The 27,334-nt window shown below is 34.2% G+C and overlaps 1 protein-coding gene and 1 long non-coding RNA gene across 2 annotated transcripts in view; one reads left to right on the top strand and one right to left on the bottom strand.

The window, feature by feature from the left end:
* Window positions 1–2,427: 2,427 nt before the first annotated feature.
* LOC119069440 lies at window positions 2,428–26,975 on the bottom strand. Its single transcript, XR_005086330.1, has 4 exons — window positions 26,776–26,975; window positions 21,199–21,201; window positions 5,255–5,261; window positions 2,428–2,438 (listed from the first exon to the last, which is right to left on the bottom strand). It is a non-coding gene; the product is annotated as an uncharacterized LOC119069440 (long non-coding RNA).
* The window catches only part of LOC119069436, a 37,610-nt gene continuing 33,727 nt past the window's right edge, over window positions 23,452–27,334 (top strand). Inside the window, exon 1 of the mRNA XM_037173494.1 lies at window positions 23,452–24,267. Within this exon, the coding sequence (XP_037029389.1) occupies window positions 24,127–24,267 (141 nt within the window). The 5' untranslated portion in view covers window positions 23,452–24,126. The remainder of the gene's footprint in view (window positions 24,268–27,334) is intronic.

Consider the following 27,334-nt stretch of genomic DNA (forward strand, 5'->3'; position numbering starts at 1 on the left):
TAATCTGAAATTTTTGAGTAACTTGCTAAATCTTTATGTATTTTTTTCTATATCATAAACAGAAACATTTCCCTCAAGACAAAATTCATGATATATATTGTTGCATAGTTATGGTGGGTATACACATCCACATGCACAAAATATTTGTTTGGATCAGTTACCCAAAAAAAGCACTGAATCATTCATTTTTTAACAAACATCTAGCAGAATTTCCACAGAGAAAATAAAAAGAAATAAAAGAAACGACAAAAAAACGAACTAAGGAAACTTCAGCTTTTCCATCCCTTTTAATAGTCATATTCACATGCGGCAACCGGAGCATTTTTGTGAATAACTAAACCATGCAGATTTGCACCTCAAAGAATTTTTTTTCGGTTATGAATAAAATAACATGAAAAATGGGAAGAGATTTTCGTTGTGTATTATGTGAATGTGGAGGATGTCTGGAATTCTATGTGGAATATGGAGTGGTACGTTGTACCTACTACATATTTAGCGGTATACATCAAGGCGAACATGCATCCATACGTACATACGTACATGCACACACACACAGTTATTTCGAAAGGAATATCGGGGAATATGACTGGAAGATGGGATGGTGTTATATTCATATAAATGTGCCGTTATTATTATGTGCATTTTTACTTTTATTCAGGTAAATCCAACAGATTTGGTGCGGAAAGGTTCAACAAATTTGTTGAATATAATATAAAGGATGCAGTGGTGGAGATGGAGACGGAGTCGGAAAGATCAGAAGACGGTTGAATGATTGGGTGATTTATTATCCGAATTTGCTGAACTTAAATTTGATTTCAAGTTCCTGTTGTTGCTAGAAAGTTTACACAGTGAAGGTTGTGTTGAATTTTTTTATAACTAACAACCAGCAAACGTATCACGGTGTATACATTGCATAATCTGTTAATAGTATCGATGCTTTGCGGAAAAGCATACATTTGGGCGATTTTTAATTACTGGATTTTAGTTTGACTTTCGATGATATCTTTCCGCCAGAATCCTTTTTCAAAAGCATAGGACCGCAATAACGACCACGAATGTTTTAGCTTTAAACAAAAAATAGATTTAGCTGTAGCAGTTTGAATAGCTCTGAGGAAACATAGCAGTTTATGAAAATTTCGGTGAACGACTCACTATTCTCAGTTCTCAGAGCTGGTCAAACGCTGTACTAATGCTAATACTAATGCTGTACAGAAGAACCTCCAGTGACCAGAAAGTCCCATTGTATCACGACCTACTAGTGAACGTTTCATCGAGACTGCCGTCAAGAAAGCCAAAGGTTCGAGAAAGAAAATATTTATTTTCGTACCTGTTAAACGAAGAGGGTAGAAAACACACATTTTCTATATCGAACTGTCAAGTGTCAAGTTTGCTTAGGCGGCGATTTATGTTTTTTTTAAGGTAAAACGTTGAAAAGTAATGCAAATTTCGTAGTAACAGTGACAATGTTGTAGTAGAAACGTGTTAAATCTGCCTGCGCACATCATCATTATGTTACAATCATTTCCTAACGTATCCTAACAGGCCAGAGCTCGTAACCTCTAATTCGCTAAAAAAAAGCCCTTTAGCATAAGTTAGGAACAACCTTAGAGTAATATACCTAGAGAGGAAATTTGTACGACGAAATGTGGTCCCAATATCAGTTTGAATAAGATACACATTTCGTATAATTTTACACCAATACAAGTATGCGTTGACGCTTTTTCGCTTTTGATGGTTCAATTTGCCCTTTTAATTAAGAGGGCAAACACATATACTAATAAACATTTCGTATTTCATGTTGGGACCACATATTTTACGTAATTTTGTTCGAAATTTTCTCTCTAGGTATAATTACTCTTAGGGAACAACGCTTTTCCTAAACAACATTGGAAATAAGCGACGAATTGTCGATATTTCATCACTATTTATAAAAATTGTATTTTCATCGTAGGACAATCCTGAAAACCGAGAAACGACTCAAAACAACAATAGTACATTGAATGACAAGGGGCGAAAGTAAAAAAATTCAACCGTGTGCGAGAGTTGGAGCCCGCGCCGAAGGCAAGGGCTCTAATCGCACAGGTTGAATTTTTTTACTTTTGCCCCGAGTCGTTCATACTATTTTTTTTGATACCAACATTGAAAATTGATACGTATCGCAAACATCGCAACAAAATGTTGAAATAAAAAGGCATTTAGCCAGAAAATGCGGGGGTCCAGGGGCGGCAGCCCCTGGTATATGAAAAATTTAATAATTTAGCCATCACAACAATAACACACACAAAAATTAAGATATAACTAACAAATCATTCAGTAACAAAAAGTATCAACTTTGTATGCTAATTTCAATAAGAACACTGGCGCACAGTGTTTTACAATTTTGATCAAAGTATTCTGCATAATATGAGCGGATTTTGTTGACAACTCGACTCATTTCTCTCATTTTCTGTGACGTCAGTCACTTTCGCTGTTCGTTCAGTTGCGTTCGCTCTTCGTTAAGTACTTTCTCCCCGTGGGATGCATTTTTTTACTTTCGCCCCTCATATGCGGGGCGAAAGTATCATTTTTCAATGTTGGTATCAAAAAAACAGTTTTTTTTGTCATATGACATATCAACGATATCTGTGATATCAGCTGTGGAAATTTTCCCGTTCAACAAAATTTGCACTGATAATTGACGACAACCGCTGCGGTTCACCATACTCGTGATAAAAATGTACACTAATAGCAACGCACTGCTCCTAGCATGAACATAAGAAATATTTGGAGGCTGATGAAGTCACAGTAGGCACAGCCTTTCTTTCGTAAAGATAGATGACTTGTTTTCGTTGTATGAGTTAAAACACACAATACAATCAATCTTAAGCGGTAGCTCTCATCACAAAAGCCTCCAAATTGGACATTTGTCAAAGGAGTGTTCATGCTAGGAGCAGTGCGTTGCTAATAGTCATCGCTTGGTTTGCCATACTGTTACTAAGTAGTCTCCCGACAGTATGAACACCAACAACAACAGCATTACCATACCATACGAAAGGATATAGAATAGAATCAGCGAAATGTCAACAAAACATTATTTTGTCATTACATTTTTAATGGGTGGACCGCACCTTTGACAAATCTTGTCCTTCATCATCCATCATGTAAGAGAGAACTGGCACTAAAATTAATAAGTTGGTTCACCTCACTTTTCTAACTCATTTTGTCAATTTTTTCGGTTTCACTGATCAAAATTGTAATTAATAGCGAGCATTAATAGTTATTTTCATGCTTCATGCGTCGTGAACCGGTTTTGTTCTAAGCACTACTTTCGACCCTCAGCATGTAATATATATTACACACTTGTCACGAAGAATTCGAGGCTTGCCGAGACTGATAGTGACAAGTGTGTACTCTATTTTATCACATAAGCGAAAACGAGACAACAACATAGACGTGAAGTGTAATTTTTGAATTATTCTTCTAGTTAAGTAATTTTGACATCCGAACATCGCGCGTATGTGTTAATATAGTCGAATAAGAAGTCGAGACTTGCCGAGTAATTTTGACATCCGAACACCGCGCGTATGTAATAAAATCCATTACATAACTCGTGATAAAAATGAAAAGTCTCATTTTTGAGTGTTTATTGACGTGTACCACTCGGTACGTTGAATTTACATGAAGTGTTTACGTATGTCAATCATCAATGACAGATTTCATTTTAGATGGAACTTATTCGAAAATTAGATCGTTTTCACACATTGAATTACGGTGATCGACCCGTCGAATAAATTTTTTTTTTGCTCGCTTGATGTGTCCCAGGCTTTTATAACGAAACAATAGCAATAGTACCTTTCCGGCGACCTGATTTTATATAAGACTTTGATCCATGATCCAATCATGTCGATTACGAAAGAAAAACGAGCGACCAGAAAAGTGTAGGACAAATTGTATTTTCGCGAGCATCGATGCTGTTCAGTAAAAGTTGACGTCATAGTCGACTTTATTAACATCAAGAAATGTATGTAAAGGAACAACGATTGTAGTACGAGGATAATTCTATGCGAGCCAGAATTTAAAGTCACGATTCACTGCCATACATATTGCTGATATGAGGATACCAATAACCCATTTTAAGATTTAATGTGCATTGGTTTAATCGAGCCTACAATCAAAAGGAATTAGCAATTCGATTACAAAATAGTTATTGTTCTATGCACAGATGGCCCTTCTTTAATAAGTGAATACAATAATATAGAACTAGGCAAACCAAAAAAAGAAAAGAAATCGAACCGTCGTTCATATCCATTTAAAGCTCGATCAACAATACAAATTGTGTATCTGAGACAATACGATGACTACTCTTTGGTGCAACAATTGTGTATATTTTACATATATATATATATAAAACGGTTGCCCTACAATATTATCACAGTCTCATAATCGATAAATATTTTACAATATAATTTCTCTTCGTAAAATGCAATAATCTAAATAGCCATAAAATTGTACTTTACATTCATCTAAAGTCGTGAATATGCAATCTTGCTGGATTTTAATTTATAATTATTGCACGAATCCGCTGAAGAATTAAAAACTGTGATAAGAACGAAGTACGAAAAGAGGGTTTCTACAAATTCGTAATTTATAAATAAATTTCAAACACTGACCATTAAACATTGTAAGTATTTATTATAAATATAATTCCTCTCATTGGCAGAGGTGTTTTCGAACTGTCTGGTATGATCGTTTCAGAATAAAAGTTTCTTTTTTTTTTAAATGAAACAAAATCGAAAAATATAATAAAATAAATAGACGCTCGCTGAATCCGTACACACACCAAACAGTCGCTCTTTACTTTGTCTTCGGATAAGTATAAAACACTTTAAGAACGAAACGGTGTGTATTATTATATGGTTTCTCAAGCAATATGTGATTTCAATAGCAGATATATAAATTCACCATTTTATGATTTTAATGGTGGAATTGAAACAGTTACGTTGCTCTAATGTTTTTTCCTATTACTTCTGTTTCTACTGATGTGTGAAGTTCAAACCTGTTGACCTGTAAAATTACATTTTCTTTTATTTATATTCATATTATAAATGTTATGTCTTCTCATTTTAGTTAATTTTTTGTTTTTAACGTTTTCATACATATAACCGTCGTCACTTATTGAAGATGTTCACAAATTACGTCATTCGCTGTGCAAATTCATCGTGACAATATAATTATTGTTCTGAAAGAATAATATGGTTGATTACGATTCTGGGACATTCCAGCTAAATCGTAATATTTCGAGATATTTTCTTTTGTTTCTCCTTGAATGATGCACCAAAATGGAACAGAGGCTAAATGGTTCAGGTGATACAAAGACACACTTTTTTCAACGGGCCTTTAACCTCACTGACTGAATGACCGACGAACAATTACGAAGAGACGTTATCGGTAACATAATAATCGATTCAATCATCGAATCAATCGAATTATTTGTGTTGCTGACCAAAACACGTTTTCAATGCCTCGTTTGTTTGAGCATTTGAGTTTCGAACCCACAACTGGCAATTCAATAATTCAATGTGGAATCTCGTCTCTATTGAGTTGTTTATATGACATGCTTTGATTTTAAGAGGTATACCTTTCATTTCGTGTGTCATTTATTGGTAAACAACTGCTCGTAAAACTGACGCCCGAAACAAAGACCAATGACGAATTTTCGAGCCCCACTCCCCCTCGCTCTCGCACAAAAGCATGTATAGAAACAAACCACAATCACAATAGTTATTAAAATTGATTTTTTTTGAGTAACGTCAACCGGTTTTATCGGTATAAAAAACCGGTTTAGTGTAGTTTTGCAGTTTTTGATCGATGATAGAAACAGGAAGTCGTAGCTGCATTTTCTGTAAATGTTAATGGAATTTGTGTAGATCCGTATGGAATGAAATTATGGTAAATAAAAACAATCGGAAAGTATGCCACGGACTGAAAACGGATTACTGTTTGGAATGTGAAGCAAAAAAAAAGGAAGAATGTTGTCGGTAGGAGTGAAAAACGGATCAAATATTGGATTGTGATTACAGTACAAGGAATGATTGAAGGAGAAACAGGCAAATGTTATTTACGGCAACGACCTCGGCAAAGAAAAGAACAGAAAAGTAAAGAGAACATAAAGGAGAAAAGAAAATAAAAGAATAAAAGTGTATGAGACAAAGATGACGATAAGCATGATAAGGCTCAGCAAAAGGAAGAAGTAGAGTTAAGAAGATGAAGACGAAGAATATAGAAGAATACTTTTAACAGAGTTCGATCGATTTTTTGTCATTACTCAGAGGGAGGACGCTTTGCTTTATTTGGTGGAATTCATGAGAATAAGAGAAACTGTTAAATGGATCATCGTAGCAATTCTCATCAATTCCATACAATAAAGTAGGATCTGGTGAAAAACTAATTTCTCTGTTCATTCCATTCGTTTAAAGTCAGTCATTGAGTAAAGAACCAATTTCGTAATAGATTCCCTAGATAGATTGGAACTTTAAATAATTTCTTGGGGAAAATGTTCTGTTCAATGTATTTTATTAGTGTTCTTTTAGATTTTTCTTACTTAGAGAAGGTGTTAGTGCAAATATAAGTTCTTCTAACTAAAGTATATAACTTTCTTGAATAGGAAGGGTTCAACCTCACTCGAAATAGTTCAAATCTTAGAACTCGCTGATTCAAACCGATTTTTAATTATTTTTTTCCATTATTCCTCCTACTCCACCTCAACCTCATCATTTCCATCAAGATTTTGATTATTTATTGAATTTATTGCACACGCTCCTCATTTAACATTATTCCAAAGTACTTCAACTCTCTCCTAATCTTAGAACTCATGGATTCTAAGTACTTCCACGTAGTTTCTTCCTGTTGTATTTGTATCATTTTCAAGATCATTCGGTGTCAGTTCCTCAAATTTTATCATTGGCGAGTACTCTTCCTTACTCCTAAACCGCTCTATGAGATGTCAATAACTTCCATCGATGGATATTTCGATTATTTACTGAATTTTTTGTTGTTACTAGGGGTAACTATATGGAATTTACTTCTAGTGTCGTCTGAACCCAGCATCACTACAGGTCTTAATTTTCACAAAAGGATTAATTTCATCCGACCATATAAATTCGTCTCCTAATTTTGATCATTCCCATCCGACACGTCTAAAGTTACAACAAATCGGAGTTTACTGCAGAAAGTTTCTCACTTCTTCGTGTGTTTTCAGCACTCTTTCTGTCCAAATATGAATAGATATTTGTATGTAGATTATGAACTGAACAGGTATCCGGTTATATTGTTTCTTCAAGATGAGAATCGTGACTTTAACGTAGTTTTGTACGTTTTCATATCCATCTCGAAACAAATGACCTTGTCCACCACTCGTGAAATACCAACTTACTTATCAGACTGTGTATATACACGTACATACGGATATATAAGTAATTTTAAATCGTAATAAATTGTAATAATAATAAATAGACAACCATTAACGAACCGCCAAGTAACACCACATAAAATATAAAGTAAATAATCAGATATGTACAATTTAGCACATCGCAATTTCCAATGCATATAATGCAAAATTAACGGCAAATAAAAATGCAAAAATAAAATTGTATACACTTGTTTTGCACGATTCATTTAAATAACAAATGATTTTAATTACAGATTACACCTATTTTATGACCCAATGCACTTATTTTAACACTCTCGCTTTAAACTCTGTGTTAAAGGTTCGTTATTATATATATAAAAGAACGTGAACTGATCAATCTTTTCGCATATTCGAAATAAAATTGATACAAAAATGTAAACGTGCGACATGGTTCAGTTTCGCTGGCGTGGATAATCCAGTGATTTTCTTGTCATATTTCTTTTTAAGAAAATAAATTTCACATCTAAAAACATTTACATTTAATTCAAAAAGGATTGAGAGAGACATAGAGAGAGAGAGGGACAGTTATACCTCAATGTTAATTTCCAAATAATTTCTTTACTAAACATTATTCAGAAAATCTACACTATTTTCCCCCTAAGAGAATCGAATTGTGTCAACGCAATGTATCGCTAGGGAGATAATTTGGACCATGGCAGCGTACCACGGTTTTTTTTGCCTCGCACTACTCTCTCTCTCTATGTGTGCTATATTTCTTAAATTTCGTTCTTCGTGTCTCATTATCTACAGTATATTATATCGATGGAAAATCAAGGCAACGGCCGTTGCAGACACTGTGACGAGTTTGAAACATTTGGCAAATCCTTAACAAATATCCGCGCGGTGAGCTTTTACGTAACAATCGCCACCATAGTATCAGGCTCTTTTTAGCAATGAAACTGAGGGTGAGAGGCTGTATTATTTTGGAAGAAGTTGCATGTATGGACATTATTATTCCATTTATTTCAAGAAAAAATAGAGGTTACAGTTTCCTACTTCTAATTACATTACAGCACGATAAAAAAATCAATGGCGTCAGCAGACGAGTTGATATTTTCGCATACAATCCAATCTCGAATATAGGTTTCATCATCGACCCGACAATTAGAATGGAATCAGACATCGACCAATCCAACTCCGTCGATCTCGAAAAGAATGAAATTTACGAAACGTGCTTTTCGCATTTCAGGTCAAAATATAACTTCGCCAATATTGAAGTGATTGGGCTATGCATCGGTGCCAGTGGCAACATTGTCGAAGTGTTTTGTGCATTTTTTTAAGGGCTTTAAGATCCAGTTGTCAGTGATAGAGACAGTAGTACCAGTCGTTCTGAAGATCGGAAGTCTGATTTGTAATCAACATTTGTACTCTTAAACGTTTCTCCTGAAATGTCCACAGATCCGAATCCATGTATCATGAAGAATTTGTCTAGAATACAGAGTCATTAGGCTTCTTTGTGTAAAAGCAGTGTCATCAAAGTCTTTATTGCATTGGCGTGAATATATCAACATTAAATGCTGTTTTTCGATGTATTATACCCAACATTATTCCTAGTTGTTAAGCACCTAGGTTAATAGTTTTATTATGACCTCTAGGGTAATATTGAAAATCATCGAATTTTCAAATATAAAAACTCAACCTGACACACACGAGATTTGAACTGAGGAATTCTTGTGTACATTCAAACTATTTTCAATTTCAATTTCGTTTATTCACCGCCGAAATATATCAGCTGTATACCAATTTTACAGGTTTTACAAACATCAAATTACAAGTCAAAACTTTGAAAAATTAAAAGACCCACCCGGGAATTCAGTCCTCACAGTCAAAGTAAACACATAAACATCAATTAAATCAACTTTAAAGTTCGTCATCTATAACCTCGTCATATTTCTTCAGTTTCTCTTTAACTTTCGCTTTAAACCCATCGCGACTTATCACCATAATGCTTAGTTTCCTTTTACGAAAAAAGTACTCCGTGTGAGAGACAAAACTAAATTTTTTCAATTTTTCCTTTGTTTATTTGACAGCTCGCTCTCTCACGGAGTATTTTTTGTTGAGTGGAATGGACCAGTCTGATCATTTTTGCCATCGGTTGATTATACCCATAATTCGTTTTGTAGACAACTTCAGCCAATGGTCTCTCATTCCTCTGAACGCTCGATGCTGCTGTCTTATGATGAATCTCGAATCAATATTCACATCATTGATTCTTTTGTTATACCAGTCGTAAGCCATTAGAGCATGTGTGATCTTTCTGCGTGTAGATAATTTTTCCAGTCCAATTTTCTTACATCGCTCTTCGTATGGTTCCAATCTGTACGGCGGAATGCGGTTTGTGTCTCCCAAAGCATGCATAACTATCTGTTTTTGGACTGATTCGATGTTATCGCTACGATCGCTACTAACTTCTCCATTCAGTTATAATGAACAAATGGGTTGCAAAGCATACCTTAAAAAAAGAGTCACTTATTATTAGAAATTATAGTAATCTTTACAAAATCTTCACAACAGTCACAAATTTGTTTCCATGCGAATGCTGAGTTCAATCAAAAAAATACCAACTAATGTCCTGTAACCTCCACAAACTCTTTGCGATGATTACGAAAAGGTTGCCTACCATACCATATGCTGAAGACATTCGCAAAACAAATATCTCCAAGCACATACCACGATTTCGATCCTGGAAGACATTGCAAATGCTAACGGAGTACAAAATTGTCAACATTCGCCAAGTCTCACTAGGCAGTGGTAAATGTGCATACGATCATATATGAATGAGAGATCACTCTTTCATATATGAGACAATTTTAAGCGGTATATACATTCAGGCCAACGGAAAGATTTAGAGAATTATTAAAAAGAATGAATATAAACGTTGAAATAGAAAATTTAAAAAGGCAGATAAAAAAGGAGATACAAAATTCAGGAAAGGCAGTTAAAAAGAATTATAAAGGCAGATACACAAAGGGGCAGTTTAAAATAAATAATTTTGGAGATAAAAAAAACAGTTGAAACTAAATAAAAAGGCAGAAGAGTTGGTTGAGTTAAAAAATCCAAAATGGCAGACAATAAATTCAAAACGGCAGATAATGTCCGGAGCGATAGCGGAGGACTTGACGCAGTCTAACTTCCAAAAAAATAACGAAGAAAATTTTTTGAGACGCGGCAACTATATATAGCCGAATATTTCAGTTTCTACCCTTTGGTTTAGATCACCACAAAACATATTCTCGCTTCAAATACGAGCATCACTCGACTATGTAGGTTTAAAATTGCCGGAGATACATCGTTTTGAAATTGGTCACTTTTCATACAAAATACACCAAATTGACTTTTCCCAAACAATCAAAATCTTTCAACTTACTCTGTATGTTTCTATCTATCGACGGTCGATCTCGGAAACTAGTCAGCCAATCTCCATGACATTTTGCAGGAGTCTCAGGCAGGGTGGACATAAAAATGAAAATGTGATACACCATTACCCCAGGAAAAACCAGAATTTTGTTTTATTGGCCTCGAAGTGGTTTCTGAGTGTGGTTTTCGAGGGTCGGGAACGCGTTTTCGGCTGTAGCTTAGCTGTATTGAAACCTACAGAGGCGTGCGACCCATCAAATGAAAGGTATTCGTAACAAAATTCGAACAAAATTCGAACGAATTAAAAAAATCGGGGCAGATTCGTTTGAGCTAGAGTGATTAGAGTGACCAAATTTTGAGCTGTGGCAGATAAATTTTCTTGCTGGTCTGTTCCTGAACATCTGCCACTTTACGACGCAGATTTTTTTGGTAAAATTTTGGTTGTCTCCGGTCAATTTTTTTTTGGTAAAAATTATTTGGCAGATGATGAGAAAAACTAAGCCAGCTTGTTTGAACTAAAATTGGGTGTAAAATTAAATTTTTGCGTAACGAAGCTGAAAGCGTCAACTCTAGCGATATCATTCATTTTAGAAATTGTACTTCAAAGACTTTTCTAAAAAGACATTTAAAAATAAATAAAAAGGCAGAGAGAAAGTTGAGGTAAAAAATGGCAGACAATAAATTAAAAAAGACAGATGAGTGTGATTTGGAACCTGAAATCAATTTTGTGGTGCCTTACAAGAGAAGTCACTTTCGGTTTTTTTTAACAAATGAGTTCAGATCTCAGATCTTCTGAGTAGAGCTTTCTTATACTCATTGTTCAGTCAAGTACCTACCGAATTCACACTTACGAATTGTATGAGAAAGGTGTCTGTTTATCAACTGAATTCATCCTTTAACAAATTGAATGATAAAGGTGTGAATAGTCACTTTGTAATACTTTCGCTATTCGCACAATGTGCAGCAAGTCCTGTGTTATCACTTACAAAAAGAGTGCCACAATTTGCTTATTGACTCCATCATTCAATTTATCAAAAAATATTCTTCTTATATCAACATTTTTTCACTAAAACTATAAATTTTCATTTAAAAAAAATTGCATCACAGATGGCATGTCATATAGAAGAGGAAAATTTCGCTCAAAAAATTGCATCAGAAACCACATTTAAAAGGGCAGAAGACGCAGTTGAGTTAAAAAAAAACTCGAAATGACAGTCAATAAATTCTAAACGGTAGATAGCACTCTTCAGAAAGGCAGTTAAATAGCTATCGAAATTTTCAGTTAATAAACGTACGTTCTGTGAATGACTTGTTTAAATCTAGCCCATTTTGATTCTAAAAGTGACACTCAAATTGTGAATATTATGACATTACAGGAGATAAAATAAATAAAAAGTCAGAAGACATGGTTGAGTTGAAAAATACGAAATGGCAAACAAAAAATTCAAAAGGGCAGGGCAGATAACACTTTTCCAAAAAGGCAGTTAAAAATAAATAAAAAGGTGAGAGGCAGTCGAGTTTTAAAAACCAAAATCGCAGATAAAATATTAAAAAAGGCAGATAGCAACTCCACTAACTGCCTTTTTGAATTTTTTGGCACCAAATTTTCTTGTTTTCATTTACTTTTTTAATTTTTTAACTGCCTTTGTGATTTTAATATCTCCCGTTTATTACGAACCTTATTAAAAAATATGTTGTCACACATTAAATTGTAACATAATACAAAAAATGAACCAAGTAACATTCCAACATTAGTATCATAAGTTTCACAAAATCCTGGGATCTCGAATAGACTTTAACTTAATAAAGTCTTTCAAATTAAGGTCCATACAAAGGAACACATTGGCGTATGAGATATATAGTGAAATGCGCGCATATGTTATTGCAGCACAAAAAAAACACCCAAAAACGAAAAATTGCTACACACAAATTCACGAATCATCTTTATTTATGTTAGCAGCATAAATATGTACATGTAACAACAAAAGCAAACATGGTATGCAAATGAGGCGAAATAATCAAAATGATCAAGAGGCAATATGCATGGTAATGCACATTGAATTGATTATTTTAATGATTATCTTAACATGAAAGCTAAAGTATTTTTTTCGTATTTTTATTGCATAGGAACGTTTTTGTTTTGTTTGTTTGTTTGTTTGTTTTTTTTTTTTTTGATCTGAAAACCAAAACAAATTACACAAATCCAGACCATTTGCACTGCATTTTTTGTTGTATTTAAATATTCTACTTATAAAGCCAAACAGCAGGGATCCACACAAATATTTGATTTGTAAAATAAAAATAATTTCGTACGGTGCAATAAGACACTGTTTGGTATATTTATTTTCTCCCCGAAAGATTAACATAAAGCTTTATGCATAGCGGATATCTGAAGCGTTCTTATTAAACATATTTTTTTCCATAAATTTCGCACCCGAAAGGAACATTGTACGAATCCTCGTTGTGTTACTTATTTATTGTAATTAATCAATTGTGGTGAATCTTGCTGTGTTTTTTTTCTTCTTCTCCTTCTTCTGATTAATTGGGTGTTCGATTTGTGAAGCTATGCCGACTGTTCTTTTTTTGTAATCCTAATTACAATTATGTGGCAATGGTTATTTGGATCACAAGGGACGAAAGTAAAAAAATTCAACCGTGTGCGAAGTTTGCAGCCCGTGGCCGAAGGCCAGGGCGGCAATCGCACAGGTTGAATTTTTTTACGTCGTGCCATGTGATCCATACAACTTTTCATTACAATAACTACGAAAATTGTAATTTGAGCTTCCAAAACACGTTCCAACTGATGAAATTTACCGAAATATGCTGAAATATGCGGGGGTCCAGGGGGCGGCAGCCCCCTGGTATAAGAAAAAATATTAAATTATTGACAACGTTCTTTTCTATCACAACAATCACAGCGATCACAACGACACCAGACTGAACACATGTTGTTGCTGTCATTTACTTTCGCATCTTCGTTTGAGAGCCGAAAGTACTTTCGCTCCTCTGTTGTTGCTGTCATTTACTTTTGCATCCTCGTTTGGGGGGCGAAAGTACTTTCGCACCTCTTGTGATGTCGTGGCTTACTGAGAGTTGAATTTTTAAACTTTCGCATCTCATTCGGGAAGCGAAAATTACAATTTTCGTAGTTAGTGTAATGAAAATAAATTTTGAAAGACTGTGCGGAGAAGTCATATAAATGCGAAAACACATTTCGAAATACGTTCGTTGGTGGATCATTGACATCCCAATATTTCTTCAATCGTGATGGTTTCGAAAATTTGCGGTACCCACGCAAAAATATTTGATTCTGATTTGTGAAAGAAAATTTCAAGTAAATATATTTGGGACATACATAAAAGCAGAGATATGAAACGTTGGCGACTGGGACGTCGCTTCGACAGATAGAGGTAACATGTGGGCCATTTCTATAGAACGAATGAAATGTCAGAAATGACCGACAATTTCCAAAAATTGGTTTATTGTTTAAAAAAAAATTAATTTTTGACTGTAATGATTCGAGCTAAAAATTATGGAAATAGTTTTCCCACATAGTCAAAACTAACGTACAGCAATTCATTGTTGAGCTACTTTCATATTATCGGAGATATACGTGTTCGAAAACTGGTCTCCAAAAGGGCACTTTTGAAAGGAAGAATCTGTATCTGATTCTTACAAAAATTATTTTACGTTAGCACTTTATTTCGTTGAAATTGGCTGTGTTGAAAATAATTTAAAATGTGTGGTTATGACGGTTTCTATTGGTATCATCGGATTCAATATTTTTACAAATGGCCCCAGATGCTACCTCTATCTGTCGAAGCGACGTCCCAGCCGCGAACCTTTCATCTCTCTGCATAAAAGACGTCCGCCATTCAGTGTTGCCAGACATAGCTGCAACTCAAAAAATACACGCACACTTTCGGAAGTTAAATTATGCCCTCCAGTCGGTCACACTTTAGAAATGCATATGACGCTATGAACGATTTGAAACCGGTTTGACAACACTGAATCGCGGAATTACATCCTCTCCAAGCTGTAGCGAATAGGGCCGCTAGTCAATTCGCCTAGTTTCTATCAGTATCCAAGTGGAATTCAAAAAATCAAGATTTTCATTTATCGATTTGATTTAACTTTATATTCATAGATGTGGTGAACTTACACTTCTTGAGCTTATCTCGAAAACCGACAACAATATCGGCAGTTTTTTGGCTTTAACTCTATCGGAGAAATTTTACTTTAACTAGTTGACTCTGATAAGATTCATATGGGACATCCTGAAACTTTAAGCGGATTAAGCTTCTTCAGATAGAGCAGCTTTCATTTATTTACTATTATTTTTGGAAACGGTGAGTAAACAGAGCGAAGCGTGAAGTGCGGAATAAGCTTTAAGCACGAAACGCACCACAATCCGTTGAAAACTGATATATCTTCGTTACGTGTAAAGTGACAGACGACAGACTTGCCAACAGGAGTCAATCATCGACAGTCCTTTGAAGTGGTGCTCAAATCTACAATCTATTGTAATATCACGGCAGAATAAAGTAAACCAGGCAGGAGCACTTGATTTGACTTGTATCTTGGAGTATCTTGGTAGCTCTATTTTTTGGGAATTAAATTATTCAATTTATGTCAGTGTTCATTTGAGTTCATTTTCGTAGAGTGTATAAGGTCACTTATTTGACGTTTCATAAATGAACCGCTACTGCCTGGTTCTTAAATGACAATCTACAAGCTTTGGCAAAAAAAAAGTAAAGCTCAAAACACACATGGCATCGAAAACGTGTGTCGACCAAAATTTTCTTTGTTCTTTGATGCCTAACGAAACTATAACAAAGATTCAAATTCATACCGAAACACGTTTTTGATGCCTCGTGCGTTTTGAGCTTAAAACCGAAAACAAACGAAAGCATCCACAGAGCAGTACCCTCTACGCTTTTATGAACATTTCGCTACAGTAAATTTTTGGTTATGGTTATGGTAGTACCATAATATGGTACGTATGTTTTCCCACGGGTACTCTGTATACTTCACAATCGACAGATTCACGCCATTTACAAATTTAATATCTCGCAATGTTTCAAAAAAAAGAATGAGAAAAATATTCAAATTATAATTCAAACCAACAAACAAATTTCGCAGACACCGTTCAAAACAGTGCAGTAATAGGAGTGGTTATCATCTATCGTAAAGAAAATGCAAATTCTATGTACAAATCTCCAGAATACTCCATTTTAAAAATAAAAATGCATTTCGCTAATTGTTTATGGGGACGGGTTATTGTGATGCATTCATTTCTTGCACCCCTCTGTAAAGTGACAGTTATTGTTTTAGAACCAAATCGGCCATTTTATTTTCTTTATTTTCACAATAATATGCAATATGCATATATGTGCAACGTGCATCCAATGTTGTGTTGCAGCGAATCCTTATTGTTGATTTTAACCCTATTCGGATGCAAGTACCTTTCCCCCTCTTTCTCTCTTTCCGTCTTTTTTAAAGTGATTGTGTTTGCTGTGCCACAACAACAAAATGTGAAATTACTAATTAGCTCTCGAGCCACATACCACGTTCAATGCTCTTATGAAGAAACCATGTTTTCCAACGTTCTTATTCTATCTTCTAATGACTTTCAGCAGTTGTTATATGCATAATACTTCCACATTGGAGATAAATGGCTTTCCGTCTTCTATCTTTTTCATTCACATAATTATTATATAGAACCGCAATGATTCGGTTGTACCTGCTTTTTAATCTCCCCTTAAATGCTAAGCATTACACCGAATTCAAACATCATCTCTCTATAGTTCTAGTCGAATGAATTTCTTTATTTATACAAATTGTGATATTTTTCATGGGTTTTATTCTGATTACTGTAACACGACTGTGCACATAGACTTTTCTCTTTAAATTACAAAAATAATAAAAAGAAAAAAGAAAGAGAAATATCGAAAATCGGAATAAATCATAATCTTAGAACTCAACTTTTTTCTTGTCGATGATAAATTGACGTTATACTTGTCGGTTACTCGCTGTGTGTGTGCAAGATGGAAAATTAGCATATCATATTTTAACGTTAATTTTCTCTAGACGATACCCTGCAGCGTTCCAAAATTCATCCTCTTGATCATATAACAGAAAAAAAAAACTCTTTTAGATTATATGTACGCATCCGTCTAAATATACACACACTTAAAAACGAATAATGGAATATAGCACACAGAATCGTGTGTCAGACTATACGCTGAGATAAGATTTATAATCCCGAAAACAAAAAAATCGATCTTCTCCATTTCATTGTTTGTTTTATTTCTGACGTGGAATTGTTTCTTATTTTGTGAAAAAGGTTTGAAAAAAAAACCTTTCGTTGTTTCAACTAAATAATGACTGATTTAATTGAAAACATTGTTATTTATATGCTCTTCATCTCGGCCAAAAGTTAACGTACATTTGTCCATTAAAATAGAAAAATATTTAAATTTTATTTATTTACCTTAATGATCCTCACTCTTGGGGCTCTCTTCTCTCTACTTGTGATCCTATAAGTTCTTGATTGAGTAAATAATTAAAGTTGGTTGTTGTTGTTCCATTTATTTATTTATGATATTTCTTTAATTTAGTGCGGTGATGACTGGGGACCCCATGGACTAGACAAATTTTTATATCAAATTTATCTTTAATGAAGCACTGCGTTTTTTTTTTAAATTAATTTTATTTGTTTTAATAGTTAAGCACGGTCGATACGTCAGAGAATATCTTTAGTTTATAAACTATGAAACATATAGTTTAATAGTGATTTACATAGACTTATCAGCAGAGTTTTTGTGTGAATTTTGTTGATCTGAGTAGAAGCCGAGAAACACATGAAAACATGCAACTTTCCCTCGCTCGTAAAGTAAAACGCCATACTTTACACGTGAAATAATTTGATATCTCGTATCACGATGAATACGAGATATCAAATTACTTCACTGGTATAGTAATGTACTATTACTTTACTAGGGAGGTAATAGGGTCATTCCCTTCTTCTACGGTTTCGATATCACTTTGAGAATTGGCGTTTCAATAGAAAATGTGAATTGTCTGAGTGGACTGGTTCGTACATTAAATAACGCAAAGAACAAGTGGATGTGTGATAATTCAATAATTACTTAAGTAAACATCAAAATCGATTGATCACTGCGTTTATTGAATTTTACTTGAATCGAATTTATTTCAATTTAAAAGAGGCCACACTAAAGTATTCAGCCAATTCGTTTTGAAAACTACCTAGAATGTACGTGGAATGTGATTAATTTGAAAATCTCGTCAACGGTTTTTCTGGTTCTTAGATGTTAAAGACTATAGTGCACACGGGAAATAATTTGATATTTCGTATCACGATGAGTAAAAGTATCCGGCTGCTAGGAATTTAGCGCCGAGTCATTCACAATAATTGACAAAATGACACATTTTGTATAAGGAAAATGTCACTTTGTGGGTTATTGTGAATGACACGGCGCGAAATTCCTCAACACCAAGTATCCCCAGGCTGAAGTCCACGGATGCTTTTACTCATCTGGATACGAGATATCAAATTACTTCCTGGTACAGTAATCTACTATTACATGTTTTTGAACCAATTTTATTGTTTTCCCTAGGTGTGTAGTAAGCCACTTTCGACCCCAGGCTAAAAACATAAGCATGTAAAGTAAAAGCAATTTTCGAATCTAAAATGGATCGAGAATACGAAATGTGCTAGCGCCGCGTGTTCTCAATCCATCTTGCCTTGATTAGACTGTTCGCAGGTGCCAGCAAATAGTCAAAATATTATAGAGACACTACGTAGATTGTAACAATGTCAATCTATTTTTTACGTAAAATGTAAAAGTTATTTTGACGAAAGCCATAAAACATAATCAAAGTCAAAGCAGATAACTCCAGCTACACAGAAAGCTACCTAATTCAAAATTTTCATTTGTTGAACTGAGTTTACCACAGCAGTTGTGATCATTGTTGTGGAAAGCTGAGATCATTTAGTTAAGGGGTAACATGGGTTATTCAACTCAATTGGTTAACTCATTTGCTTTCTACTACACGATTGAGTTGCCAGTGCGACGATTCAAAACTCAACCGCCGGTACTAATTTCGAAACGATTTGGTATGAAAACATCTCGAAAAAATTAGCGAAATTTGTAAAAAAAATCGATCTAACTATACCCCCTTGTGAAGAAGGATCTGTTTAGAACACTTTGTAAATAATGGAAAATGGCCATATTCTATTGAAAATATTGCTTGCCCTGAAGACATTTCCAATAATAAATCACATGAAGAGAAGAAGAAGATGCATTAAGAAGAAGAAGATGCATGAGTAGTGGCACTATGACGAGGGGGAAACAGCAATGGAAAATCTTGTCCCATATAGTTCGTCCATTCGCCCATTATTCGTCTATTGTTTTCTCGTTACACTTATCCGAACATTATTTACCTTTATTCGCCCGAACCATGTCCCACCATTCCCTCGTGTTGTTCACTGACAAAAAAGAGTTGAAGAGCCCCTCGCACTTTGAGCCCGCTTTTCTATAGTAAGTTTATCATACTGTACATCTACTCCAAAAATTCTGCCAACAGTGCCTGTATTAGCGACATTTTTTTCAATAGAATCGTGAAAATTCGTGAAAATCCCGAAATCATTTTCACGAATATAGGCTCTGGATACTCTGTTGTTTATTATATTCCAACCGAACCATCTTAGAACCACCTGCGACAATCAACCGACCGTAGAGTGTGTTTCGTTCGTATCGAGACTACACTATTTACCTAGGAACACATGTACCAATAAAAAGTTGCCAAACACGACTGTTTGCAAGTTGTAGGACAAAATTCAAAGCGTTCTTGTGCTGAAAGTTTCGGTCAAATGAAACTTAAATTTGGTTTCTCTGGACCTATATGTGTACACCTCCCAACTATATAAAGTTGAAACATCTGTTCTATGTACAAAATGTAATTTTCATTCAACAACTGGTTCGTTTATGTTATTTTCCTTGTTAAGTTCAAAACCGTTCAAATATATGTATAATATAATGCAAAGTCCATATGAAACCGTCTGTGCTCAATGTTCCTACTTTGGAAGATTTTGTTTGAATTTGTTTATTTGTTAATATTAATGCAAAACTAATTAAATTTGTAATTCTCACATCCATTTCGTATACCATTAACCATTGTTAGACTTTCAAAATTAGAATTTCGAATTCAAATTTTAATCTTTCCACCCAACTATAAACACGAAATTATATGATGGTACAAACGAGCATAGAGAGTTTAGAGTTAGAGAATTACTCGGAATTGTTTGTCAGATAAAGTGGGTTTGTTTGTAAACTATTTTTGATTTGCGCTGTACGGAAGAATATCCAGTTAATTTAAGCCACGTAACATTATATGGAATGTATAGTCAATTTTGAAATGAACTTCACATTATTTGGGTGGACAAAAATAATTTATTTAAATGCAATAAACAGTGCACTTCCATTTCGTTCGTACACCTTTTCACTAATTTCCATAAAATTATAACTGAAAATTATTCTGCAATAGGAAACCAGCGATTTTTTTATGAATGAATCTAAGGTAATTGACCGTGATTTGCGAACACGAAAGGCTGATCGTAACTTGATTATGTAAATTTACATGAAAAAAGCAAGCTCACAACAGCAAGCATACCTTTGTTTTGTTGACTCGCATGGAATCGCTAATTTGGAAATTTGCATCAAAATGTCTATCAAAGTCTATGAACCATCATGCGATCTACTTTGAAGTGTCATACACAACCGACATCAAAAAGAATTGAGAATAAAATGGTTGCGAAAGTAAACCTCGAGTAGAATCAGTGCGAGGATTTACTTCGATTATTTCTAAGATATCCTTTTGCGAGGAGAAAAGGTGGAAAACCTGGTGGCGGTCGAATTTTTTGGAATAATTTCATTAATGAGTATGAAACGGGACACGACAGGCAGGAGCGCTGATTTGACTAGGTACACCTGAATAATGTAGTAGCCCTATATTTTTTGCGAATAAAATTTTTCAATTTATGTCAGTGTTCATTTGAGTACATTTTCATCCAGTGTATTAGGTCCCTTATTTGACGTTTCGAAAATGAACCACTCATGCCTGGTTTATTTTACTCTGCCGTGAACGGGATCGAAGACAAGTTAGGTTTTCTATAATTTACACTTTAGATTGAGTTGAGTTTGCGGCCATTTCCAATTTTTAGTTTTTCGGAAAACATTCTAGGTCGAACTCACAATAGAAAAATGTATGGGCTCGGAATTTCTACTGAGAAATTTTTCTTTTGTCAAAACGGATCTCATCACGGAAATTTTGGGTTTTTTTAGCTTTCAACGGAATGACTTGGAGTTGACGTACTGTGCTACTGAGTAAGGGGAAACATTTTATGATTTCTCAGAGATGCCAAATTCGAACCAATTTTTAAAAATCTTTTTTTCCCCTTTTTGGTAACATGTCAAAAGAAAGGCTCAGTTCGAAATGTACGTTAAATGAAAGGTTTTTACAATTTACAATTTTAGTAAACCATGTACCGCCAAATGCTTGTTTCCAAATAGATCGAGCAAATTTGAACGAATTTCGATTTTACCAATCTGGGAATCGGTTTACCGGATCATGGGCTAGGTGCCTTCAAAGTGAAGGCAATGTTTTCTGTCTTTCTTAAGTGAAATCACACCAATTTCCCATTTTTTTTATTGACGGATTTAACAAAATGGCCGTCATACGTCATCTTGGATTTTAGTAAGAATGACACTTACAAAGTTGCCGTAAGAGGAAGTGTGTGAGAGTGAGGGAGTTGAATGTGTCTGAGCCTCAGACTCTGAGCTATATATTTTGGCATTTTTAGCTGTAACTTGTCCATTCATAGTTGTATACAGCTAAATATAGCAGTTGTGTATGTTGTCATTTATTTAACTTGACTTCGTTCGGTTGCTGTCAATATTTCTGTAAGCAATTTTAATAGTATAGAGAGAGAGAGATAGAGAGCGATAGTATAAGTTAATTTGAAGAGATTTAAAGTATTTATGACTTTTATGGGCCCTACTTGAGTTTGTTCCTCTTTATTTTCTGTTTTTCTGTATTCATCATTCCAAATAATTGTACGAAACGATATTTGAACTTTGTGGCGAATTGTCAAAAGAAAATAAAACTCGTCACACAACGAGTCAAGTTTCTCACAATGACCCTCATCTTTGAACCAAAACACAACCAATTTAATTGAGACGAGAGGACTGTCTACATTTCAAATTTTCAACGCTATCATCAAGAAGGACTTAAGACTATACTGTTGGTGAATTGAGCACAATGACAAAATTTCAGGTTTCGCAAAGCGTGGAAAGATACAAATAGAGATGATAGATCCATTTCGTCAAAATATTTGATGAGTAGATTTCATTTCAAAACAATTGTACCGGACGGGATGGCTCAGTGGTGAGCATCATCTCCTTGTGCAACATTTTGTAAAAGAGAGCATTAGCTACATGTGTCACATTTTGTAGAAGGGAGCTTTAACTACTTGTGTAACATTTTGTAGAAGGAAGCATCAGGTCCTTGTGCAACATTCTGTAAAAGGGAGCATTAGCTCCATGTGTCAAATTTTGTTAAAGGAAGCATTACCTCCTTGCAACACATTTGGTCGAAGAAAGCATTAACTACTTCTGCAACATTTTGTAAAAAGGAGCATCAGCTTCTTGTGTGACATTTTGTAAAAGGGAGCATTAGCTCTTTGTGTGACGTTTTGTAAAAGGCAGTATTTGCTCTTGGTCACATTTTATGAAAAGGAAATATGCCTTTTCTATTGCCCTTTGTAAAATATTTGACTTTCATAGCTAGCATCTAGAAGTCCATTTATTGTTTTTAGTATGAACGCAATGTTTTAAAACCAATTTACATTAATTTTCTTTATCCGCATACACTGTCCAGTTTCAGTACCCTGTTAAAGGGTACCACTCAAGTGAAATGATATGCAACGCGCTCTTTTAGAAATTAGTATTTTTGGTGTGAATGTTTTGGGGCCGTCAATCATTCGTCCGTCGGTCAATCATTCGTCCATCGGTCCATCATTAACTAAAGCAATTTCAGGATAATTATTGATGTCTATAGTCTCAATAAACGTATTTTTGCTCAAATCTCTGCAAATTACCAATGGTTCAATGGCATATTGTTCGCTCCACGAACGAATGCAAAAAATCCTCTCAAAAGCCAATATCGGAAAAAATGTATGTGAATGTGCACTCACTGCAAAAAGGAAAATATCTTTAAGACCTCGTATCACATTCTCTTTGGTATGCAATAGCCGCATATACATTTATAGCAGCACACTCATACTTGGATTAAAACAATTTTTACCGTAGAGTTATAGTTTTCTCTCCCATCGCCAGCAGAAACCTCTCTCTGCAGAAGATTGTCATTGTTTTACTATAAATGCATCATCATAATACATATCCACCATAATAATACAGAAAAAAAAATTTATTATGATATACGTCAGCCAACGAACGGTTGGAATGAAATCAAAACGGTTCTGCGGCTGTTTTTTAAATGATTTTGTTTTTTGCCTTCTATACTGCAAAATATATATCGCGTTTCATTTTATCTACAGCCGTTCATCGTAAAAAACAGTCAGTCAAAATCAGACGGTTGCACCATTCAGTCGTTTACGTTAAAAACTAAAGAAACAAATTGGTTTTTTTTTCTTTTAAAGTTTTATTATAAAAATAGTCACGTGATTTTCTGCGTGTTTTCTTTTTCTTCGAGTTTTAATTCATATCCTAAACTTCATCGGTTTGTTTTTTTAGAAGTGGGAGCATGAACTATGCGAGTATAAATGTACTCATACCTTGCAATTGCTACGTGTGTGATGTGAGGTTATCGTATCGATGCTTTTTTGTGATAAAGCTCTCGTTATGAACATGAAAGTTTTATCAACAGGTGGTTTACTATGGGTGAAAGGTTGCGTATAGTGCCAAGATTTTGTTCTTGCTGTACATGCAGTACTACCGACCGTGTTGACAAGCATTGTTTAGCATTATAAAGTGCGAATTTATTGTATATTCATTTTCGTATCTTATATATGTAAAAAAAAACGTGTTTTGCGGCATGACGATCAATGATTGATCACGCATTATTGTCTTCCTCCAAGTTTAAGCCAAAGATTTGATTTTGGGTAAATGATTGCCCGTATTATTATTGTGTTGACTGTGTAAAAAAGCTCTGCAGGGCATTCATGATAATTTCTGGCTTCAATACAGACGTTACAACGGTTTTTCGGTAGTGAATTTAAAATGATTTTATCCGGATTACTGTGCAGTATTTTGCTAGTGCTTTTATTTGGAATTACCACATTGGCGGAAAACGGATTACATCAACATGAATTGCTAACACAGCTGAAAGTTCCCCAGTGTAGGGAAATGTGTATAGAGCAAGTAAGTTTTGTTATTATGTTTTCCATTGTTAAATATGTTGTTGTAGATTCCATTAAATTGATAAACAAAAAAAAACTATTGCAATTGTCTTCAACTTGGTGTTAGGATGGTACTTCTGTGCGGTGCGCGTGGAAATTATTGCAAGTTTCTCTGATAAAACTTTGAATGTATATTAGGAGAAAATTTCGTTTGTTCGAAAGAGTGCTGTAGCCAAAAAAAAATGGTTTTTACCACAAGACTTGATCTATGGCACAAGGGCACAATTTTGAGTTGTTGACGTGGAAAACTGTGCTGCGTTTTCCATTGTAATTTTGTCTGTTATATACAGCAAACAATGGAAAACGCATCGTAATTGCAGATCTCAGCAAATCAAAGTCGATCGTTCTGCCTTAGATGTGACAATATGTCATCAGCATCTTGAGAGTATAATTGGGTCTAAAAAATAAAAGTGTTGCATAGTCTACCCTTACGGGACTTCCTATAATGTTTGACATCACCCTCCCAACCGGTTCGGTTGTTTCCAGTTTTGGAGAACGATCACGAACGGGATTTATTTTTATGCCTTAGAAAATCAATCACGCAAAAAAAAAGTCGTACGGATAAAACGTACATTTCGACGATGAGACCAATGGTTGAGTTATCGGTACAATGTACAAATAAAACGTATATTGGAAATTTTGCTTATTTTTTTCTTTATTATTCTAGAAATAATATTATTGTATTTCGTCCTTTACCCACTTTACAGATGTGAGATTGATTACAAATTACAATTACAATTTGATACAAAACAAAGTGCTGAGTGTGTCAAACGTGAATGAAAAAAAAAAACATTGTCACAGGCATGAATTGAACTTGGGACCTCTCGATCTTGAGTCCATGATTTTCGCACTGAGCTAACATGATCTTGCACGGTGAGCTTAAAAAAAGTCTAAATAAAAAAGTCGTTGCATACGAAAAAATTTTGTGGATAGTTATTTAGGACCATGCGACGAATTTATATCAATAATTAACAAAAAAAAGTTAACGGTACTTTTTTGAGAAAAGTCAATTTGAAAATATTGTCAACCGTACTGCAAGTTTTTGACTTGTGAAAGTCAATATATTTTGATGCTACATTCACCACTTGATAGCCTTTACAACGACACCTCATTTGCTATTATCCGAACTGCATAGACCATGCTGTTAGAGCTGAGCCAGCAATAATTGGTCCTACTAAAAATGTTATTAAATTGATCAAGAAAGTAACTTTTTTTACTCTATTTTCTTCGGATTTGCGTTTATTTTTGTACAATACGTTAAATATGTTTGATTATATCCATTACTATTGCTTGCCAGTTTACGATTGAGCAAATTCTCCGTGGAAATTCTCAAATGACTACTGTTTGTTCAAAAATGAAATGCACAGTTTTTAGTATTTCGAGACATTTCAAAATTGCAATCTGTCAGATAGTAAAGGATGCGTTTAATTACCCGGCGCATTAAAAGATTTGAAATTTGAATGATTTTTTCCACAGTTACATATTTTTGCATCCAATATCATCATTTCAAGTGTTGATATAATTTCTTGTAAAAAATTTGCTAAATGGATGAAGCAGACGGTCTTTCTACAGATTTGAGTATTACAGTTGCTAATTCTTAAAATCCAGCCACTATTGAGAATTTTAAATAAAAAAAAAATACTTCAAGTATAGGAAAAGGTTGTTTTGAAACTAATACTAAAATGTAATAAATTTTTCTTTTAAACTATTACATTTTAGTACGTTTTGTCATGTGTCACTGATTCTATTTTTTCGTGAACAAACTTCACTGCTGTGACATTTCATGGGAATGAACCTATGTGAAGTTGTTACACAAGAAAATAGTACAGTGAGAATGAAGTACTATAAAAAAAATGTGGCTCTTCTACAGTCCAACCGACTGTAGACAAGCGAGTAGATCAATTTTTGCATTTATCAATTAGTTTCAGTGATCATTCTAGTAATTATTACGCACTACATGGGAATAGAGTTGAATTAAATTCTACTTTACACACATTTAATAGTTGCTTTTGTTATTCAATGCACAAAACTTATTCTACAAAACCAGTTTATTCGGCCAACATATGTACATTTCTATTGAAATGGCAATTGTCAAAATGACATCGAAGCCATTGATTTATGATGCCGAGAAGGAACATTCATCTCGCAGAAATTTTACTTTTTCATTACTTTTTATGTTTTTCTATTTACTTTGAGTTATCATGAATAATGAAAAGGATTTCGTAAAAACACAAAAAAATAAACAAAACAATAAAAGAAATGAAAAAGTAAAATTTCTGAGAGATGAATGTACCTTCTCGTCATCATAAATCAATGGCTTCGATATTATTTTGACAATTGAAATTTCAATAGAACATGTATGTTGGCTCAGTGGACTGGTTTTGTAGAATAGGTTTTGTGCATTGAATATTTAACAAAAACAACTATTAAATGTGTGTTAAGAAAAGGTTAATTCAACTCTATGATTTACGTGCGTAATAATTACTAGAAAGATCACCAAAACTAGTTGATCAATGCAAAAATTGAACTTGACTTGAAGCAAATTTATTCGGTATTTGAAAAAGAGTCGCTAATATATGCAGCTATAGTATTTTTGACAACTGTTAAAAGTTATGGAATGTATTGTGGATTGGATTGTTTGGATTTATTGGAAATTCTCAATAGTGGCTGGGTTTTAACAGTTAGCCGCTGTACAACACCATCGATTTCTTTGAATAAAGACACGATCTAAGAGAAATTATAGATGTAGAACAATACTCAGACTAAAAATAAATTTACATTTTTCCGTTCGCAAATTCTTCTGACGAAATCTAAATTTCCTACTATTAAAATGCTATTTGCAAAAAATGTAAGAAACTTAACATGCAAAAATCTGTAGCTGTGGAAAAAACCATTCAAATTTCAAATCTTTTAATGCGCCGGTTAATTAAACGCATCCTTTACTATCTGACAGATTGAAATTTTCAACTGTCTCGAAATACTAAAAACTGTGCATTTCATTTTTGAACAAACAGTAAAACATTTTGTCA

The sequence above is a fragment of the Bradysia coprophila genome, assembly GCF_014529535.1.
Source record: "Bradysia coprophila strain Holo2 chromosome X unlocalized genomic scaffold, BU_Bcop_v1 contig_35, whole genome shotgun sequence".
Classification (NCBI taxonomy): Eukaryota; Metazoa; Arthropoda; class Insecta; order Diptera; family Sciaridae; genus Bradysia; species Bradysia coprophila.